Raw genomic sequence first — 16,688 nt, forward strand, 5'->3', positions numbered from 1 at the left:
CATTTGCGAGTCGTTGTGCAGGAAAATATTTAGAATAACAGTAAAAATGTCACGGTCGAACTGGCCCTGGCTCAGAACTGATTTTCAGCATATATAAGTTAAGACATAGGAGAATAAGAGCCCAAAAAGACAAAACAACAAGAATAAATCAAAACAAAAGACTTTCCTTGGGCCATAAACTAGATCCCAAGAAGCCCTTTTTTTAAGTTTTGCTACTCATACACAGATAAAAAACGTGGCCAAAACCTAACCTTCCTGGCAGTCGAAACTAAGGACCACAGCACCACACAAGCCTGGAATCAACTATAGCATTTAACTTTATAAGAGATGTGTAAATAAACTGATTAAAAAACATGAACATGAACATTTTGTGTGCCCGAGTCATAGCCAGGTGGTACACCATGACTGTACACTAAAATATTTGACTGTAAATTCACAGGAAATCACTGAGTGTATTTTTTATAGTAGTAAATAATAATAATAACAGTAAAATACTGTGTCCTGGGTTATGTACTTTTCCCAGTAGGTGTACTGTAACTTCACAGTTATGCCATATAATACTGTGACTTAGCAGTATTTTCCTGTATTAAAACTACACTTTAGTGTCATTACACAGCAATTACAGTATATATTACTGTGATTTCGCAATACTTATTACAGTTTACTAGTCTAGTGCTAGCTTTAGGAGGTTTGTCTTGTAAGTGAAACGGCGACATGAATCTCACACTCTGTCCTCGGTGTCCAGACGTCCCCGGTGGTCCTCTCTCACACGGCTTCACTCTTCCTCTTCTGCCTCTCTCCCCCTGTTTGACAAAAAATCTTCAGTGTGAAAAACTTCTGTAGATTCATCCTTGTATTCAGAGTTGTTCAGCCACTCTGTCACCACACAGAGTCTGGTAATTGCAGCAGCAAAGGAGTTAATTGAGTAAGATATTGCTTGAAAGCTGCAGACGGAAATAGACGCTATATACTATATTGACCACACGCTGCCACACCAGACACAGATGTGATGATGACTGTAATCAGCCTCATTTCAGTTCCTCGCATTCTGTCACACTTCTTTTTTTTCCTTTTAAAAATAAATTTTTGTGAGTGTGACAGAGTGAGATATGCATTATATTTATTTATTGGCTTCACCAACAACCCTTAGAGTATATATAGTGATGGATGGAGTGACTGTATAGACTACTAATTTTAATAGATTGAGTGTGATGTAAATTCTTTATGCTAACTTATAATGACTTGTTTTTATAGTCGCCTCTGATTTAGCTCTACTCTTCTTTTTCAGTGTTGCCACGCCTCAGTGTTAGTTTAAGAAGAGGCTGTGTTGTGACTTAAAGACAACAGTAATTACCTCGACCATAAATCCTCAATGGGTCTATTTCGCTGCTTTTAACTACATCGCTGAACATGAATGAGCAAAGAAGTGGTCTGTAGTTAGTAACAATGTCTTTGGAGCTATTATTGTGTGTTAACGACTTACTGCAGCTCAAGAAAATACATTATGATTTAAAGCTGCAGTGTGCAACTTGATGATGGCACTAGTTTGATTATGTTTCCATTGAGTTCCTGGATCTACATTACACTAAAACGACAGCAGCACCAAGGCCATACAAACCCCTCCCATCTATGTCAGGTTCCTTGTTAGATTCCTTCTCAGAATTTGATGAAGTAGCCTTCAAAATATCACGTATGAGGAATAATGATATTATTCTTAAACATTAAAGCAAAAATAAAACACTAACACTGCAATGAAAGTCAAATAATAGATAATATAGCATGTGAATGGGTACCAATGGGTGAATGGCAAAACTATAGGAACTACAAAAAGACTAGAAAAGCGCTATATAAATACCAAAAATCCGTTTAGAAAAGAGAGTATTAAATGAAATAAACAGATACTTCTATCATAAATAAAGAGATGCAAATGTAATAAGATAACAAAATAAGAACAGTTATCACACAAACAATAAAACTAAATCAGAAAGCAGATACTTTACCTTCAGCCCAATGTTACCACGAGAACCTGTTGATCCTGGAGGCCCCTGATCTCCATCCCCGCCTGGACTCCCTGCTGAACCCTTAAAGCCCGGAAAGCCTGGGAAACCTGTGACGCCCTGAATTAAACAGGAATAATAATGATAATTAATAATAATACATACACATAGTAGAATGTGTACATTTACAGATTTACAGACCTTTTCTCCCTTTTCTCCCAGATTACCATCAACACCGCTGGTCCCTCCATCGCCCTTGTCACCCTGTAAGTGATTAAAAAAAATTAATACGAATAAAAATAGTGCTACTGAATAATATGTTTCAGAGGAAGAGAGCATTTACTTTGCGCCCTGTGAGTCCATTTAGTCCAGGTATTCCAGGAGTGCCAGGTATCCCCATTTCTCCCTTTTTTGTGCAGAAACATATATTAAACATTAGGATTTCTGTAATATATAATGTATAACACACATCATGTTTTGGTCTAATCGGGATATAATGAAGAACTAACCTTTTCCCCATCCAGGCCTGAATTCCCGATACGTCCAGGTAAACCTCTGAAACCCTGAAGAAGCAGGTACAAACCATCGTTTACAAAAACACTACGCGGGATAAATGTGATCAATCAGAAACGGTCTCCACCTTCTCTCCATTCGCCCCTTTGTCTCCTGGTAAACCTGGTACACCTGGATCCCCCTGTAAACAACAACAACAACAACATAGATAACATGAGAGATTATGAGCAAACAAACAAATAAGGTTTGAGGTATAATGTTTCTCTGAATACCTGATCGCCCTTTTGACCATGCAGTCCTGTGTCTCCTTTGTCCCCTTTGGCTCCGTCCACTCCATGGTCTCCGTTACGACCCTAAAGTCACAAACAAGCATATTTCATATTATTCCCTCAGTGTAAAACTCATTAAATAAATAGTCATTAATGTATGTTTTCCAACAACATTGTATATTGAATTTTAGTGTTTCCTATACTTTTTATAAATGTTTTATACATTCAGTGATTTTCTCTTTTACTCTATTTGAAAGTAAATATATATAAAAAAAGACTTATTTATGATTAAAAAAAAAATCAGAAGGCACTTCTTTGTATTGGGTTTTAATGCTTTCTATTTTATATGAAAGCATAGAATTTAATTTCTTTTTCAGTAGTTACCATTTCATGTAAACCACTGACTCCAAACCAATGCCAATTTCCTTTACTATTCCAAATTTAAATACTGAATTATGCATTTAGAATCTTGAAATATAAATAATGACAGAATATGTGTGTGTTCTACCATGACTCCGTCGAGTCCCGGCTCTCCTGGATCTCCCTGTTTGAAAAGACAGAAAGTGAATTGTGTGATTACTGCCGTTGCAGTGACTTCAACATATTCAAACAACACTTTTACTCACCTTCTGGCCGACAGGTCCTCGTGCTCCAAACCTTCCCAGTGCTCCCTTGGTGCCTGCATCTCCTTTTGAGCCCTTTAGAAAATACAGAATTATACACAGTCCATTATAATGATTTATTTTTGGTTCAGGTGGAACATAGTAGTGGTCCCATTTATTAAAGATAAAAGTATCAGGCATACTGATGGAACCTTTCACATAACTGGCACTGAATGAGTATCAGATCATTTCCAGGCTCTACATGAATGATCAGATTTTATTACCTTGAATCCAGGAGGACCATCCTCGCCCTTTTCTCCTTTGTCACCATCAAAACCTGGAGGACCTCGCTCACCCTGAAACAAAAAAAACCTTCTGGTCTTTGATTGTTTTAGCTTTGTGTAAAGGTGAAGGAGAATTATCATGTAATGAGAGTCAATAAGGTGACAATATATACATACACACACACACATATATATGTATATATATAGGGGTACCAAGTATCATCAGTAAGTTAGTAAGTACAGTAAGTATCATAAAAGCTAGCAACTCTCTGCTGGTTGAAGTACAAATACTTCACGACTGTACTTAAGCATAAAATTCACATATCTGTACTTTGTTATTTATATTTCTAGCAACTTTTACATTTATTCCACTACATTTCTTCTCTCTTTGTTACTCAATCAGAAGAACTAAAATCAGAAATCATGTAAACTTAATGACATATCAAAGTGATTTTATGTACATTTTTTACATATAGCATCTCTACATTATGTCATTCTGTTTGAAAGTATATACATATACAATATTATACAAATTTCCCCCGTGATTAATGAAGTATTCTGATTCTGATAATTGTGTAATAGGACACGTGACGACAACGTCATCTCACCGCAATTCCTTTGGAACCCTTAAAGCCCCGAGGTCCTTGGATTTGCAGCACACTGCCCTGTGGGAAGAGGCTTAATTGTGAATTCATGGTGCATGTGGATGAAATTGGCCACCAATAATAGGATAATTACTATGGATTTGCATGGTTATAGGGCTATCACCTCTAAATACACCTCATGCGACGCTCTGTTGTAATTTGCTCAGCTGTAACAAATCAGTGCAAAGATGAAAATCATCATACCCTCTCTCCTTTGGCTCCAGGTAACCCATGGTCTCCCTGAAACACACACAAAATAACCCCATCAATCTCAAGTGTTATTTTATCCACAGATTACATTCTCTCACAGAACAGGAACAATTGCATTTGCAGCATTTTATTACGTTCCTTTCAATTACAGTATAATCCAGTTTACACATAATTCACGTCTGATAAAATGTCAGCAAAGGTTGCTGCAGATAAGTGTGGCCCGGTTCACCGTGGATGACTGTGATAAATGAATCACACACACAGTGGCACCAGAGGTGTGACACACACTCTGTGCAGAGAGGAAACAAACAAACATGAAGGCAGACAGGCTGAGTGACAACTGACATCACTGACGCAAACATAACCCGGACCCAGTGGCACTTAAAAATTTAATGAGAAATCCGCTATCTTAGGAACGAAAGGAGTCGGCAAGAGCATCGAGACGTTAAAATGTCAACGGCGGCCTCTTCACTCGAACCTCATACTCTGCTGCTGACGCAAAACAATCATCGCCGTGAGTCATGTGCACGTAAAGACTATCGACGTCGAGGCGGATAAGGTCAATGGGTTTATTGATATTTCCGTTATCTCTGAAACAGCTGCATTTTTATATACGTATCTTGCAAATGTGCCGCACGGATTTTTACAGATGTTTATCTGCAGCGTGAGGAGGAAGGAAAGTTTAGGTGGACATAGTTTGGTAAAGAAAAGGCTGAAAAATAAGTATTTTACATTAAAATATGATGACACATTGGGGCAGTGATAAGATGAGGACAAAACTGTGTCCTTTATCCTGCTGGAAGTTATTGGAGGTTGCAATATTTTGGGAGTTAAAGGAGTTAAAGCTCCCATAGAGTGGTCCTGTTGTGATTGGCCAGGTTCCTGGAAGTGACATAATTAGCATGTCAGCTCTCAGAGGCACAGCTCCCCCCTCTGGAACGGTGGATGCACTGCTACTCATTATCAAAACTTTTTTTTAACAATGTTTGAAAATGACTTCGTCACGACTCCCCACCGCAGTCTCTTTTACGACTTTGACCTGGAGTCTGCCCCAGAGTCAGAAGATACTGTCGTAAGTCAAACACCTCCACAACGGACGTTCTTCTTCTTCAATGTACGCAACCGGATGTGCCCAGAGACTAGTGCCTGGAGCAGGAGGATCTGCTGTTCAGGAGACAGGATCCTTACGTCACGATTCCAGGCTTTTTCAGACCGCTTGCAGGTATGGCGCAGATACATACATGAGAATTAGTGACACCTAATGGTGAGACTGAAACAGCGCACATGACAGGGGCCAAGTAAAGCCTTCTCTGTTTTTTTTGTCCAATCGTGCTGCTGCACAAACATGGAAAAGCCTTTGCCTGAAGTACACACAAAAGGCTTATTAAGGATAAAAAAGAAGCAATTTTACACTTGTACTAAAATACCTACAGGTAACATGTATATATAATTACTGACAATAAAGCCTCCTAAATCAATGACGAAAAAGGAGACACTGGGCCACAAAATATAAGTGGAACTTTGGTGCTCAACTGTACTCCATTCTAAATTCAGAATAATCGGAATAATGACTGTCCTTTCCTTCGTACAGCCACTTACACGATATGAAAGGACACTCATTATTGGGAATAAACACTCCACGTCTAGAAATAGGATTTCAACAGGCCGGTGTTAAAGCCAGAGTTAAAATGGTGATTTACATCTGAATTTATCAGTGTAACTTTAGGCTGAAGTCTATGTATATAATTCTCAATAATTAAGTTGTGGACAGTTCAAAAAAATGGTGACACCTCACCTTGTCACCTCTGCTGCCTCGTAAGCCTTTTGAACCCTATAGTAAAAAAGAAAAATATATATTTTAAGAAATTTGGTACATAAGAGAATGTTTATCAGTTGTATTGTTTAGAAAAGTTGTTTTTTTACGAGGTGTCCGGGGGCTCCTTTGACACCTGGAATCCCCGCTTCACCCTGAAAAAAAAAACCCCCCACACATATTTACATTTTTAGCATAGTTGACATAAATATGTTTATAGACCACATGAATTCTGAAAACCTCTGAGCTCAGCTCACCCTCCTGCCTGGGACACCAGACACACCACGAGCACCGGGACCTCCAGGAATACTGTCACCCTGATGAAAGAGAGAGAGACGCCATTAAAAATAATTAAAACTAACTTTCTCTTCCATAAGATCAAAATGGTGCTGATTCAATTGAATTCATGGAGCAAACACAATAAAATATGAGACAAATTTGTACCCTTTCTCCTTTCACGCCAGGTGAACCAAGAGGACCCTTTATTAGAGACATAGAAATCAAGAAATCAGATACTTTCCTGTGCCTGCTACTTAAATAAAAAAAGAAAATACAACAAGGTCTCACGCAGTCATGCTACTATACCTTTGTATGTTTATATACAAATAAAGATACTCATTTAAAATTACTATACTAAATTTTTATGTTTGCATGGCAAAGAAGCATTTTTTATTTTGTTGTGCTTGTCTTCTCACCTGAGATCCTGGTGCTCCCTGTAGCCCAGGAGGTCCAGGTGATCCGTTCTTGCCCCTTTTACCGCGCTCACCCTGCATCAACAAACAAAACATCTTAGATTCTCTTCTAAACACTGAGGGACGATCTTTTATTCTAAATCTGGACTGATTTTACTTAATTGGCAATCACCTCTCTGCCAGGTTCTCCTGGGTCCCCTTGAGGACCGCTAAGGCCTGGGGAACCTTGGAATCCTGGGTTGCCACGGATACCCTGGATGCCTTGAGCACCTGGTGGCCCCGGCTCACCTGGTTCACCCTGGGGTTAAGAAATGAAAAGAAACAGAGAATAACTTTGGTTGTTCATGTTATTATCCTGCATTAAAATGTATCCTACTGCACACATTTGATTCCAGTGAAATATTAAGCACTACAGCTTTAAAGGTAACTTGTTGCGCACATGTTATGATTCAGCTCCTCTGTTACGTTTGAACCTTTTCTATTTATCATCGCAAAAATTTGAAATGAGCGAGTGAGTCAGTGAGCCAATTAAACTCACTGAATTAAAACCACAGTGAGACACAGAGTCAATCAAAGTGAATGTGATTGAAAAAGAGAGAGTGCAGTTAATTGAATAAGTGGAGACGTAACTCAGAACGCCGCCGCTTGTTATTTTCATCATGACGAAGGACGGATATTTCACCTTGTGTCCTGGAGGACCGGCCTGGCCTTCTGGTCCCCTGTGGCCAATTCCTGGCTCACCCTGAATACACACACACATGAAACATGTTTATAAATGTTTTTTTTACAGAAGAATAAGGGCCACATGTATAAAAACAAATTGAAAGAAAGAAAAAAATAGAACGGCATGAAATCTGGGATTAAAGTCAGAATTGTGAGATTAAAGTGTGAGATTATTCAGAATTCTGAGAAAAAAGTCAGAATTCTGAGATTAATGTCAGAATTCTGACTTGTTTCTCAGACTTTACTTCCAGAATTCTGACTTTTTTCTTACACTTTAATCTCAGAATATTTCTTTTTTAATTATTCTTTCTTTCAATTTTTTTTAAAATGCAGCCCAAATAGTCTTCCATAGTTTTTAAATCTCATCCTTTCCATGAAAAACCTCATCTGCAAGATTTCACTATCACAAAGGAATCCATACTGATCACACTTTAATTATGAGTGCATGACAAATTTACCTTTTGACCATTTTCACCAATTCCGCCCTGAAAAGTGTGAGCAAAAAAAAGAAAAACAAAGTTAGAAAGTTTCAGTGCAACACGCGCACGCGCGCACACACACACAGGAGTTGAAAAAAACAAAAAACAAAAAACAACAGAGAGACTAGTCAGCGCCTTTAAGAAGGGGAATTATTCATTTCTGCTTTAATCTGATGACTTGCAGTCAAACAGAAATAGAACAGAGGGGACATCATCAAAGTCCTGGACCCGACTGTCTTCACTGACAGGTGATATGAGACCATGCACTCATGCAGTGTTTGTGTGAGTGGTGACGACATTTTTGTGAACTTGGAATTCTCTATCTTGGGATGATGACGATGTGTTTTTTTTTTTTTTGCAGTGGGATTATATCAGTGAAACTCTTTTTATCCCGACATGCAGACAGCTGTGATTTTACATGTCCAGGAACAGGAAGTTCTACCTTCTGTCCTGGTTTTCCACTCTCGCCTGGTTGACCCTGATGTATCAGAAAAGAATTGTAAGTTCATTTTTGACCTAAAAAGTAGTAAAAAAAAGAAGAATGTGAAGTATTCAGGTTTAACTTTGGGGCCTTACCTTCAGATGAAAATACTCAGGCGGATATGGATATGGCTGTCCACCTTCTTCATCATAACCCCCCTCTCTCCTCCTCTCCATCTCCATCTCCATCCTCCTCCTCTCCCACTCCTCCCTCTCTCTATCCAAATCTCTCCCCCCCTCCTGCTCTGGCTGCTGCTTCTCCGGCTCGACCTCGGCCTCTTTCTCCCTCTCCAGCTCCTGTCTCTCTCTCTCCATCTCCAAACGCTCCTGCTCCCTCCCCAGCTCCAGCTCCTCATCCTCCCCTTCCCTCTCTCTGTCCACGTCCTCCTCCGTTTGCCAGTCGTAGTCTCCACTCGTCTCCACCTCCGCCTCATCATAGACCGTATATTCAGGCTCTTGTTCTTTCTCTTCCTCCGTCTGTTCATCTCCTCCTGGATGAATCTCTTCTTCTGTCTGTGCTTGAAGATCAGAGCTTTCTTGCTTCTTCGAGAAGAAAGTTGCACTGTCTTATTATTTCATTATAAACAGAACTATTTGTGTTGTTGATAATACTTAGAAACTTACATTAAAATGTGTGTATCCTTGCGCTCCAGATAACAGAGGCTGAAATCAAAAGAGCTAAATCTTATTTTCAATGCAATTTGAGTAACAAATGTAAACAACCAAAAAACAAGTTACGATATAAAGTTTTAAAAAGTGCAGATATCTATAGTGGTAATTATTACTTTTTGTGTCTTCTTGTACCGATGTCTTCCACCAGGAGCACCTGGCATGAACACCTAAAACGAACGATTACAACTGGGCTGTTTATTTCTTCTTTTTTTGGAGAACAATATTTTTGGCACAGTTGGAGAATGATGTCTTTGAAATGACTCCGCACAAATGTGTTGTTAACAGCTTCATACATTCATAAATGGTCTAAAATGACTAATATCAGACTAATATGGAGTTTTTTATATCAATATCGGACACAAATAAGTGTTATAACCAGTGAACACTTACCATGGAATCAGGCCAGGGGGCGCTCCTTCTCATCCTCATCTGATGTTGAGGCACCTGCCAAGATTTGCCCCAGAATGTTCATTTATTTATCGATTTATTTACTTATTCTTTTACTACACACAAATAATTTGTAAAAAAAAATGTCAGATTGTAAGAGGAGAGGAACTGGTCTTGTAACCATTTACTTAGCTTCTTCTCAGAGAAGTCAGAAATTAATCAAGCATAAATTTGAAAATTCATGGATAACATTAATAATTATATTTCAGCCTTTAACAATATCCTTTCTGTTAAAGAGCTTGTACATACTGGTGTATTAATCATTACAGAGAAATTAAACATTATTTTTGCAGCTGTGGCTTTGGTTTAAGCAAATGCGTTAAACACTATATATGTATGTGTGTGTGTGTTCAGAAAGAAAGACACAGACTTGCAGACAGTCATTTTAACTTTGTTTTTGTTTTACTGAAGGATACATGCATAGTGAGAACACAGACAAAACACCATAATGACAGAGGGGAAATTTTTACCAGTGAAAAGGACGTTTAATGAAGTGATGGATAATATCACTGGTAATGCAAAGTATTTTCCATATATTTAATAAATAATTTTAGTACAATTGGACATTATAGTATTCTGAGTATTTGAGGAAAACTTGACAGATAATGATTTTATTTGTATAAATAAATAAGGAGTCGTGGAGGAGGTGAGAAAAGTAAAGCTCCAGTACAGGAAGTGATTTGTGCTATGACCACTGCTTATTTTGGGTGACTGACATCGTCGCTGTGTGAAAACATGGCCCCAGCTCGTGAAACGTTGGTCAGGTTGGTCACCACCAGTTCACAGTTTATTCACACTCCCCATGTAGTGATGTGTGATTTCTTTTGTTTAACTCTATAGTCACAGTCTCACTGGAATTAAGACCTGTCCTGTTTAAAGAAACGAGAGGGAGAAATGATTACAAGTAACTCTCTGGAGCGGTTTTTGTCAGTACTTTATACAGAACGGAGTTTTTAGTCGGCTTTTTTCTCATTCTTACTCAGGCAAGTTTTTAAGAGAAACCATGCTCAACGCATGCTGCTTTAAAATATGCTGTTCTGTCTCATGCTTTGGTACGACGGAGTGTTAGGGCCAAAGTGAAGAGAAATAAAAATTAATCTTTCAAGAATAAAGTCTTAATATTATGAGAATAAGGTCGTAATATCAAAAAAGTCATAATATTATGAGAAAACGTCATAATTTTACAAGAATAAAGTCTTAATATTCTGAAAATAAAATCGTAATATTATTAGAATAAAGTCGGGATTTTGTGAGACTAAAGTTTTAATATCACAAGAATAATGTTGTGAATGTGTGAGAATAAAGCAATTATATGAAAATAAGTAGTTATATTATGAGAATAAAGTCATAATCGAAATCCGCCTTCCTCATCTTGATGGAGGTCGCAGCTGATCATCTGAGGATTTTGCTTGAATAACAATTACGACTTTATTCTCACAATATAACAACTTCAATTTTAGGACTTTAATCTTCAAAGATTATGATTTTGTTCCCATAATTAAGACTTTATTCTCATAACATTGTGACTTTAATCTTGAAAGATTACAATTCTCATAATATTACAACTTTATTCTCTAAAGATTAAAAAGAAATTTGGCCCTACTACTTCATCGTACTTTGGTAATGTCCATGTGTTAAAATGTTGGTAATGTTGGTTTGTTATTCCCAGTGTATTTGTGTTAGACTTTCACAAACACGTGCACCTTATGCACTGGTGAAAATTTGACAGGAAGCAGGAAGATCTTGAAAAATTATGCAAAGTTCTTTTCATATACTGTATATTTACAGTATTAATCAAAGTATTGTGTTGTATCTCCTTGACTGATTCAAGCACTTGTCCATCACATTCAAGAGTCAATGAATAAAAGAGGTTTGCATTCCAGGACATGCAAGATTCAAGCAAGTAAATGAAAAGAACTGTACCTTTTCTGGTTCTTGTGTGGAGATGGGAGGTGTCGGCAGTGATACTTCATCCTGGACAGGACAAGAGAGGACACAAGTGAATGTACAGATGTACAGAAGCTCTTCATCAGTATAGCTCATAGCTCTTCTATCCATTCATCACCATATAGAGTACATTTTCAATCATTACAAATATGGCCCTTTAGTACCTTCTCATCGTCCCTTGTGGACGGAATCGGAGGCTCAGTGCTCGTCATGGCAACCTGCAGGGAGAGTGGAAATAAAGAAATATGTGCAGCACACAATTCAATCCATACAGCCACCATTTAGCAAAGGAAATGTTTAAAATCTCAATATTTAACAGAGGAGTCTGGTGTATTTCAGTTCAGTGACTGTGTGCTCCGGTCATGGAGGAAGTACCGAACTCATCTTTTTTTTAATTAACTGATTTTAATGATTCAGTTACACTGAAAACAACTGCTTTACAAGTCACTCGTCACTCTGTGTGTGTGTGTGTAAAACAAAGTCACGGCAGTTCCATGCAGCCGTGCAGTGATGACCCCGCCCACATTGAGGAGGTACTATATTATAATGGAAAACCAACCAAACCGTGTCCAAACACGGCATAATATCACACCACTTTCTTCAACTTTCTCCTCACTTAAATTTAAAATGCTTCCAGAGCAAATGCGTATATTTCACCTGTTCATTTGCCTCTGTGTCTGCCAGTGTTTGTAAGTGGATCGGACTCTCTGTGAGAAAGTGTTCCTCCTACACAAATGAAAATATGCCTCAGCATCAGACCAGTGACCAACAGTTCAGCCTTCACAACAAGAAATGAAACTATTAACGGCCAATTCTATATCCACTGGATGTGGAAATTAATGTTTTGGACATCGAGCAAAAAAATAAACACTTTTACAACTATTAATCATAACATTTATTCACAATCTGGCTGAAACAAGCAAGAAAAGGAGGTCATGCAAGGAAAGTTCTTTAAGAAAAGGGCACAAACTCAGCAGATGAGATGCAAAGCAGATGCAGTGGACTGTGATGGAAAACTAATTCATTCTTAATAATTAATTCAGGTAGTGGGCGTGTTATTAATCAACTCTCTGTGTTTTTGTGTGGGCACAGATATAATTTAGTCCCCCACCCCCCTAGAGGCTGCTATCAAAAAGAGGCAATTTCATTATGAGTTTGACAGGGCGGTGGAACAAGAACAACAAATGTGGAACCACCCCAACTCCTCAAACGTCACTCTGAAAATTGAAGTTTTCGCCACAGCCGTTTGCCTACCTCATATTCATAACCGTACTCTTCGCCGTCATAAAACTCCTCCTGTTTATCTTCATCTTCTTCGCTTATCTTTAGTGATAAGAGAAATATAAAAAATGAAGATCATTGGTTATCATTTGCATGAATGACAACAGAGTCGAGCGGTTACAAAGCAGCTCATCCATTCACTTTATCACAACTGTTATCTTTTTTAACGCATGCGTTTTAGTTGAAGATCTTACGGGTTAACTCTGGTTATTTATATTCTTAAAGTGTTAAAATGATTTGATTAGGGTTAGTGTGAAACCCCCGTAAAAAGGACATTTACCAGGCGTTGTCTCTGCCTCTTTGGTCGTCCTTTATTTCCTTTGCCCTAGTTAAGAAGTGTCACAGTCAGAGAAAGAGAGAAAAAACACAAACATAAAAGGTTTCCCTTCATGATCATATATGAAACAATGAGTTGATACTGTAAGTTAAAGGAAATATTAATAAGTGAAATGAAAAGTTAATGAATATCAAAAATTAATGCAACACCTTTACATATCAAGATTTAGCCGTCTTAGTTTCCAATTTTCTTTGTATTTATAGGACCACACCAGAAGTTGTGCATGTTTTAGCTCATTTATTACTAAATTAATTATACTTTATATGACCATTTTGACATTTTCAATTTAGTTTTAACACTTTATGACACGGGGACAATGGGGCACAGAAGCTAAGGACATGAAATACTGCTACGGGCCTAACAAAAGAAATAAAGAATATATATATATAAAAAAAAAAAACTCATCTAAATGACCCCTAAAAGTTTTTTACATCTACTAAATAGAAAGGTCATGCATGTTTTACTGAATTGTGATGTGGCTGCGGTGTCTTTACCTTCCCACGTTCCCTGTTCTTCTTCTTTTGTCCTGAATTCTTCTTCAAAGAGTCTTCCTGAGTGAGGACAACCACGTCCACCTCCGTCTCAGGTAAACCTGAAACCGTCTGAAATCCACAGTTTAATAAAGGAATTGTTTTTCTTTCTTGTATTAATTCAAAAAACTAGATAACTCTATGTTATAAGTATTGCAATATACTGTGATATCAAGAGTCTTCATGACATTTCCTTACTTCCTGTATGGCAGTATAATTGAAAGTAGAATTGACGACTGTCCGGTTCATTCTGAGTAAAGAAGACACGTCTTCGTCCTCGTTCTCGTCCACCGTCATCCACTTCTCTGTGGACTCCTCCAGCGTGGTCTCGGTTCCGTTGAGCCCCTGCTCCATGGTCGGCGTGGTGATGTTCCACAGAGTGGGAACTTCAGCAGTTTTATTCACAGGCTCCTTGAGGATAAGTATATAGTTATACCTATAAATTCATCTGATAACCTGATAAAAAATGCAGAGGAACCTGTTACTGAAGGTGTAACAATCTTACAACTGATGGTGACTCTGGAAAGTGGCCGCCTGGATCCTCAGTGGTGTCAAACTCTAACAGCGGCTGACTGGTGAGCTCTAATTTTACTGAACCCTGTTGAGACGAGACAAGAGCCTTTAAATGCGACAAACCTATGCTGGGAATGTTTTTTCCCTCCGTTTGCGGCTTAGTAAAGTGCCACTTCACCTCTTGTAATAGTATATGTACGTACTGTATACTCAGCGATGACATTGGATGTGTGAGTTTCTGTGTTTTCTCCTGGTTTCTTTGCATTGCCAAGGACCTGGAGCAGCTCCTCGATGCCATCCTGTAGCAGCCTGTCAATCAAAGCCTTGAGCAACGGCAGCTGAGACAAAAAAAGAAGCTTTCATTAAGAAACTTTTTTTTAACTTAAGAAGAAGCATACAGTGTCACGCTCTGAACTCACCCTTATCCCATAGGCTTCAAACATTACTTCAATGTCCTGAAGAAGACAGACAATATCTTTGACATGGTAATGCAAAATAAGAACACACGTCCAAGCTGTTTGGATTATAATGACTGAGTATCAGGGCCAAACAAATATGAGAATAAAGACATATAACATATTAGAACACTGAGCATTTTATGAAGTTATATTTTGGTTTGGGCTTCACAAATAAGGAAAATACTTCATCTTTTGGCACATCAGCACCACATTATCGTTAGCATCAGGGTTCTTTCCTCAAATCATCTCAAAATCATCTCTTTTGTGGAGGAGGAAATGACTGGTAGTTACCGCTGGTTACATCTGTGTGCTCTTCAAAGAGGTTTCGTCGTTTCTCAAGAAACAATTAGATTGATTGAATTACATTTTTGGATCCAGAAGGAGTGGAATTATGGCAGCCCTCCAGTCTGTTCTGCTGCTATTTAATAATAATAATACAATTTAAATTAAACAATGAAAAATATTTTTCTTTCTCTTCAATTTGGCCCTAATACTCCGTCATAGATTATAACAAGTCACCTTCATTTTAACAGATTTCCCAGGAGTTCCAGCATCTCCCTTCAAAAACAAGAAAGTAAATTTAGCGAGTTTAATTACATCTCATTACACATGTTTTAACAGAGACTACAGCACTACCTTCTCTCCCGTCAGGCCGGGTTCTCCCATATCACCCTGCAAAAGAAAAAAGAGACAAATAAGTTAAAAATTTCAGGTTTCAGGTTTTTCCTTGGCTGATTTAATAGAAGCTCCGTTACAAGCTTACCTTTAATCCTGGTGCACCCTAAACACACAGACAGATATGAGTAAGACACAATTTAACATGCATTTACTACCATTGTTTGACATGTGATGACCCACACAGGTAATTTAGTTTTATCTTGTCTTCATCAAGTGCTGCTCTGTCCTGTGGGGTTCCTCAAGGTTCCATTCTTGGCCCTATTCTCTTTTCTCTCTACGTACTGCCACTTAGATTATTTATATCCAGACATAACTTGTCTTTTCATTTGTTATGCTGATGATGTTCAGAATGGCCTTTAATACCCAGCAGAGTTTTTAATTGGTATTTTCATGCTTAGATTTATGTTTCATGAATGTGTTTTTTACCGTCTGCTTGTGTGTCTGTAACGCTTTTATTTTGTAAAGCACTTTGGTCACCTGTGGGCTGTTGTAAAGGCTATAGAAATAAAGGTACATTACATATTATCGATGAACCATAATGTAGAACATGTTGTGAATGAGCATCAGACTCACAGTTGCTCCTGGAGGACCCATCGGGATTGGAAACGCGTGGCGGACTTCGTCAATGGTGGCGCCCTGTGGATGTATCAGTGGCAAAAATTAGTGGCAGGTCTGACATTTCTTTTTTTTCTCCTGAATCACTATTTGCAGGCTGTTAACTCTGTTTAAGCTTTATGGTTTTATTTTATTTTTTTACCTCTGAGGTGACGAGCACTTGCTTGCCAGGCAAACCTGGAGGTCCTGCTTCACCCTTACTACCATCTTTACCCTGTGAAACAACAGAGACATTCAAAGTTGCTCACTTAATATCTTTTACCACAAAATGTCCTTTTCTTTTTCAAATCAATCCTAGAACCACTTACACTTGCACCTGAGTCTCCTTTATCCCCCTGGAAAAAGTGCAAAGTTAACAATTTTATTCACAGAATAGCTTAATGAATGTTAATAAGGTGTTTTAATGAGACAGACCTTTTTGCCATCGTCTCCTTTTGGTCCCCCCTCTCCCTTAAAAAAAATAAATAAATATTAACATTCAACATTAAAGACTCAATGTAGATT

At 38.1% G+C, this 16,688-nt stretch overlaps 1 protein-coding gene across 1 annotated transcript in view; it reads right to left on the reverse strand.

Annotated features, from left to right (window-relative positions):
- col7a1l (collagen type VII alpha 1-like) overlaps nucleotides 1–16,688 on the reverse strand; it is a gene marked incomplete at its 3' end in the record, with an annotated part of 64,127 nt that overhangs the window by 10,503 nt on the left and 36,936 nt on the right. The window contains exons 61-100 of the mRNA XM_083906782.1: nucleotides 16,599–16,634; nucleotides 16,493–16,519; nucleotides 16,327–16,398; nucleotides 16,143–16,205; nucleotides 15,655–15,672; nucleotides 15,528–15,563; nucleotides 15,411–15,449; nucleotides 14,853–14,888; nucleotides 14,637–14,771; nucleotides 14,426–14,518; nucleotides 14,119–14,331; nucleotides 13,885–13,992; nucleotides 13,334–13,378; nucleotides 13,027–13,095; nucleotides 12,430–12,498; nucleotides 11,937–11,990; nucleotides 11,749–11,799; nucleotides 10,689–10,694; nucleotides 8,803–9,249; nucleotides 8,669–8,704; nucleotides 8,206–8,232; nucleotides 7,707–7,766; nucleotides 7,197–7,322; nucleotides 7,028–7,099; nucleotides 6,777–6,812; nucleotides 6,590–6,649; nucleotides 6,443–6,487; nucleotides 6,315–6,350; nucleotides 4,514–4,549; nucleotides 4,274–4,330; nucleotides 3,666–3,737; nucleotides 3,406–3,477; nucleotides 3,288–3,323; nucleotides 2,783–2,863; nucleotides 2,638–2,691; nucleotides 2,507–2,560; nucleotides 2,341–2,403; nucleotides 2,199–2,261; nucleotides 2,001–2,117; nucleotides 726–803 (exon numbers count right to left, since the gene is read on the reverse strand). Of these exons, the coding sequence (XP_083762908.1) occupies nucleotides 726–803; nucleotides 2,001–2,117; nucleotides 2,199–2,261; nucleotides 2,341–2,403; nucleotides 2,507–2,560; nucleotides 2,638–2,691; nucleotides 2,783–2,863; nucleotides 3,288–3,323; nucleotides 3,406–3,477; nucleotides 3,666–3,737; nucleotides 4,274–4,330; nucleotides 4,514–4,549; nucleotides 6,315–6,350; nucleotides 6,443–6,487; nucleotides 6,590–6,649; nucleotides 6,777–6,812; nucleotides 7,028–7,099; nucleotides 7,197–7,322; nucleotides 7,707–7,766; nucleotides 8,206–8,232; nucleotides 8,669–8,704; nucleotides 8,803–9,249; nucleotides 10,689–10,694; nucleotides 11,749–11,799; nucleotides 11,937–11,990; nucleotides 12,430–12,498; nucleotides 13,027–13,095; nucleotides 13,334–13,378; nucleotides 13,885–13,992; nucleotides 14,119–14,331; nucleotides 14,426–14,518; nucleotides 14,637–14,771; nucleotides 14,853–14,888; nucleotides 15,411–15,449; nucleotides 15,528–15,563; nucleotides 15,655–15,672; nucleotides 16,143–16,205; nucleotides 16,327–16,398; nucleotides 16,493–16,519; nucleotides 16,599–16,634 (2,898 nt within the window). The remainder of the gene's footprint in view (nucleotides 1–725; nucleotides 804–2,000; nucleotides 2,118–2,198; nucleotides 2,262–2,340; nucleotides 2,404–2,506; nucleotides 2,561–2,637; nucleotides 2,692–2,782; nucleotides 2,864–3,287; nucleotides 3,324–3,405; nucleotides 3,478–3,665; nucleotides 3,738–4,273; nucleotides 4,331–4,513; nucleotides 4,550–6,314; nucleotides 6,351–6,442; nucleotides 6,488–6,589; nucleotides 6,650–6,776; nucleotides 6,813–7,027; nucleotides 7,100–7,196; nucleotides 7,323–7,706; nucleotides 7,767–8,205; nucleotides 8,233–8,668; nucleotides 8,705–8,802; nucleotides 9,250–10,688; nucleotides 10,695–11,748; nucleotides 11,800–11,936; nucleotides 11,991–12,429; nucleotides 12,499–13,026; nucleotides 13,096–13,333; nucleotides 13,379–13,884; nucleotides 13,993–14,118; nucleotides 14,332–14,425; nucleotides 14,519–14,636; nucleotides 14,772–14,852; nucleotides 14,889–15,410; nucleotides 15,450–15,527; nucleotides 15,564–15,654; nucleotides 15,673–16,142; nucleotides 16,206–16,326; nucleotides 16,399–16,492; nucleotides 16,520–16,598; nucleotides 16,635–16,688) is intronic.

The sequence above is a fragment of the Microchirus variegatus genome (assembly GCF_963457635.1).
Source record: "Microchirus variegatus genome assembly, chromosome: 20".
Classification (NCBI taxonomy): Eukaryota; Metazoa; Chordata; class Actinopteri; order Pleuronectiformes; family Soleidae; genus Microchirus; species Microchirus variegatus.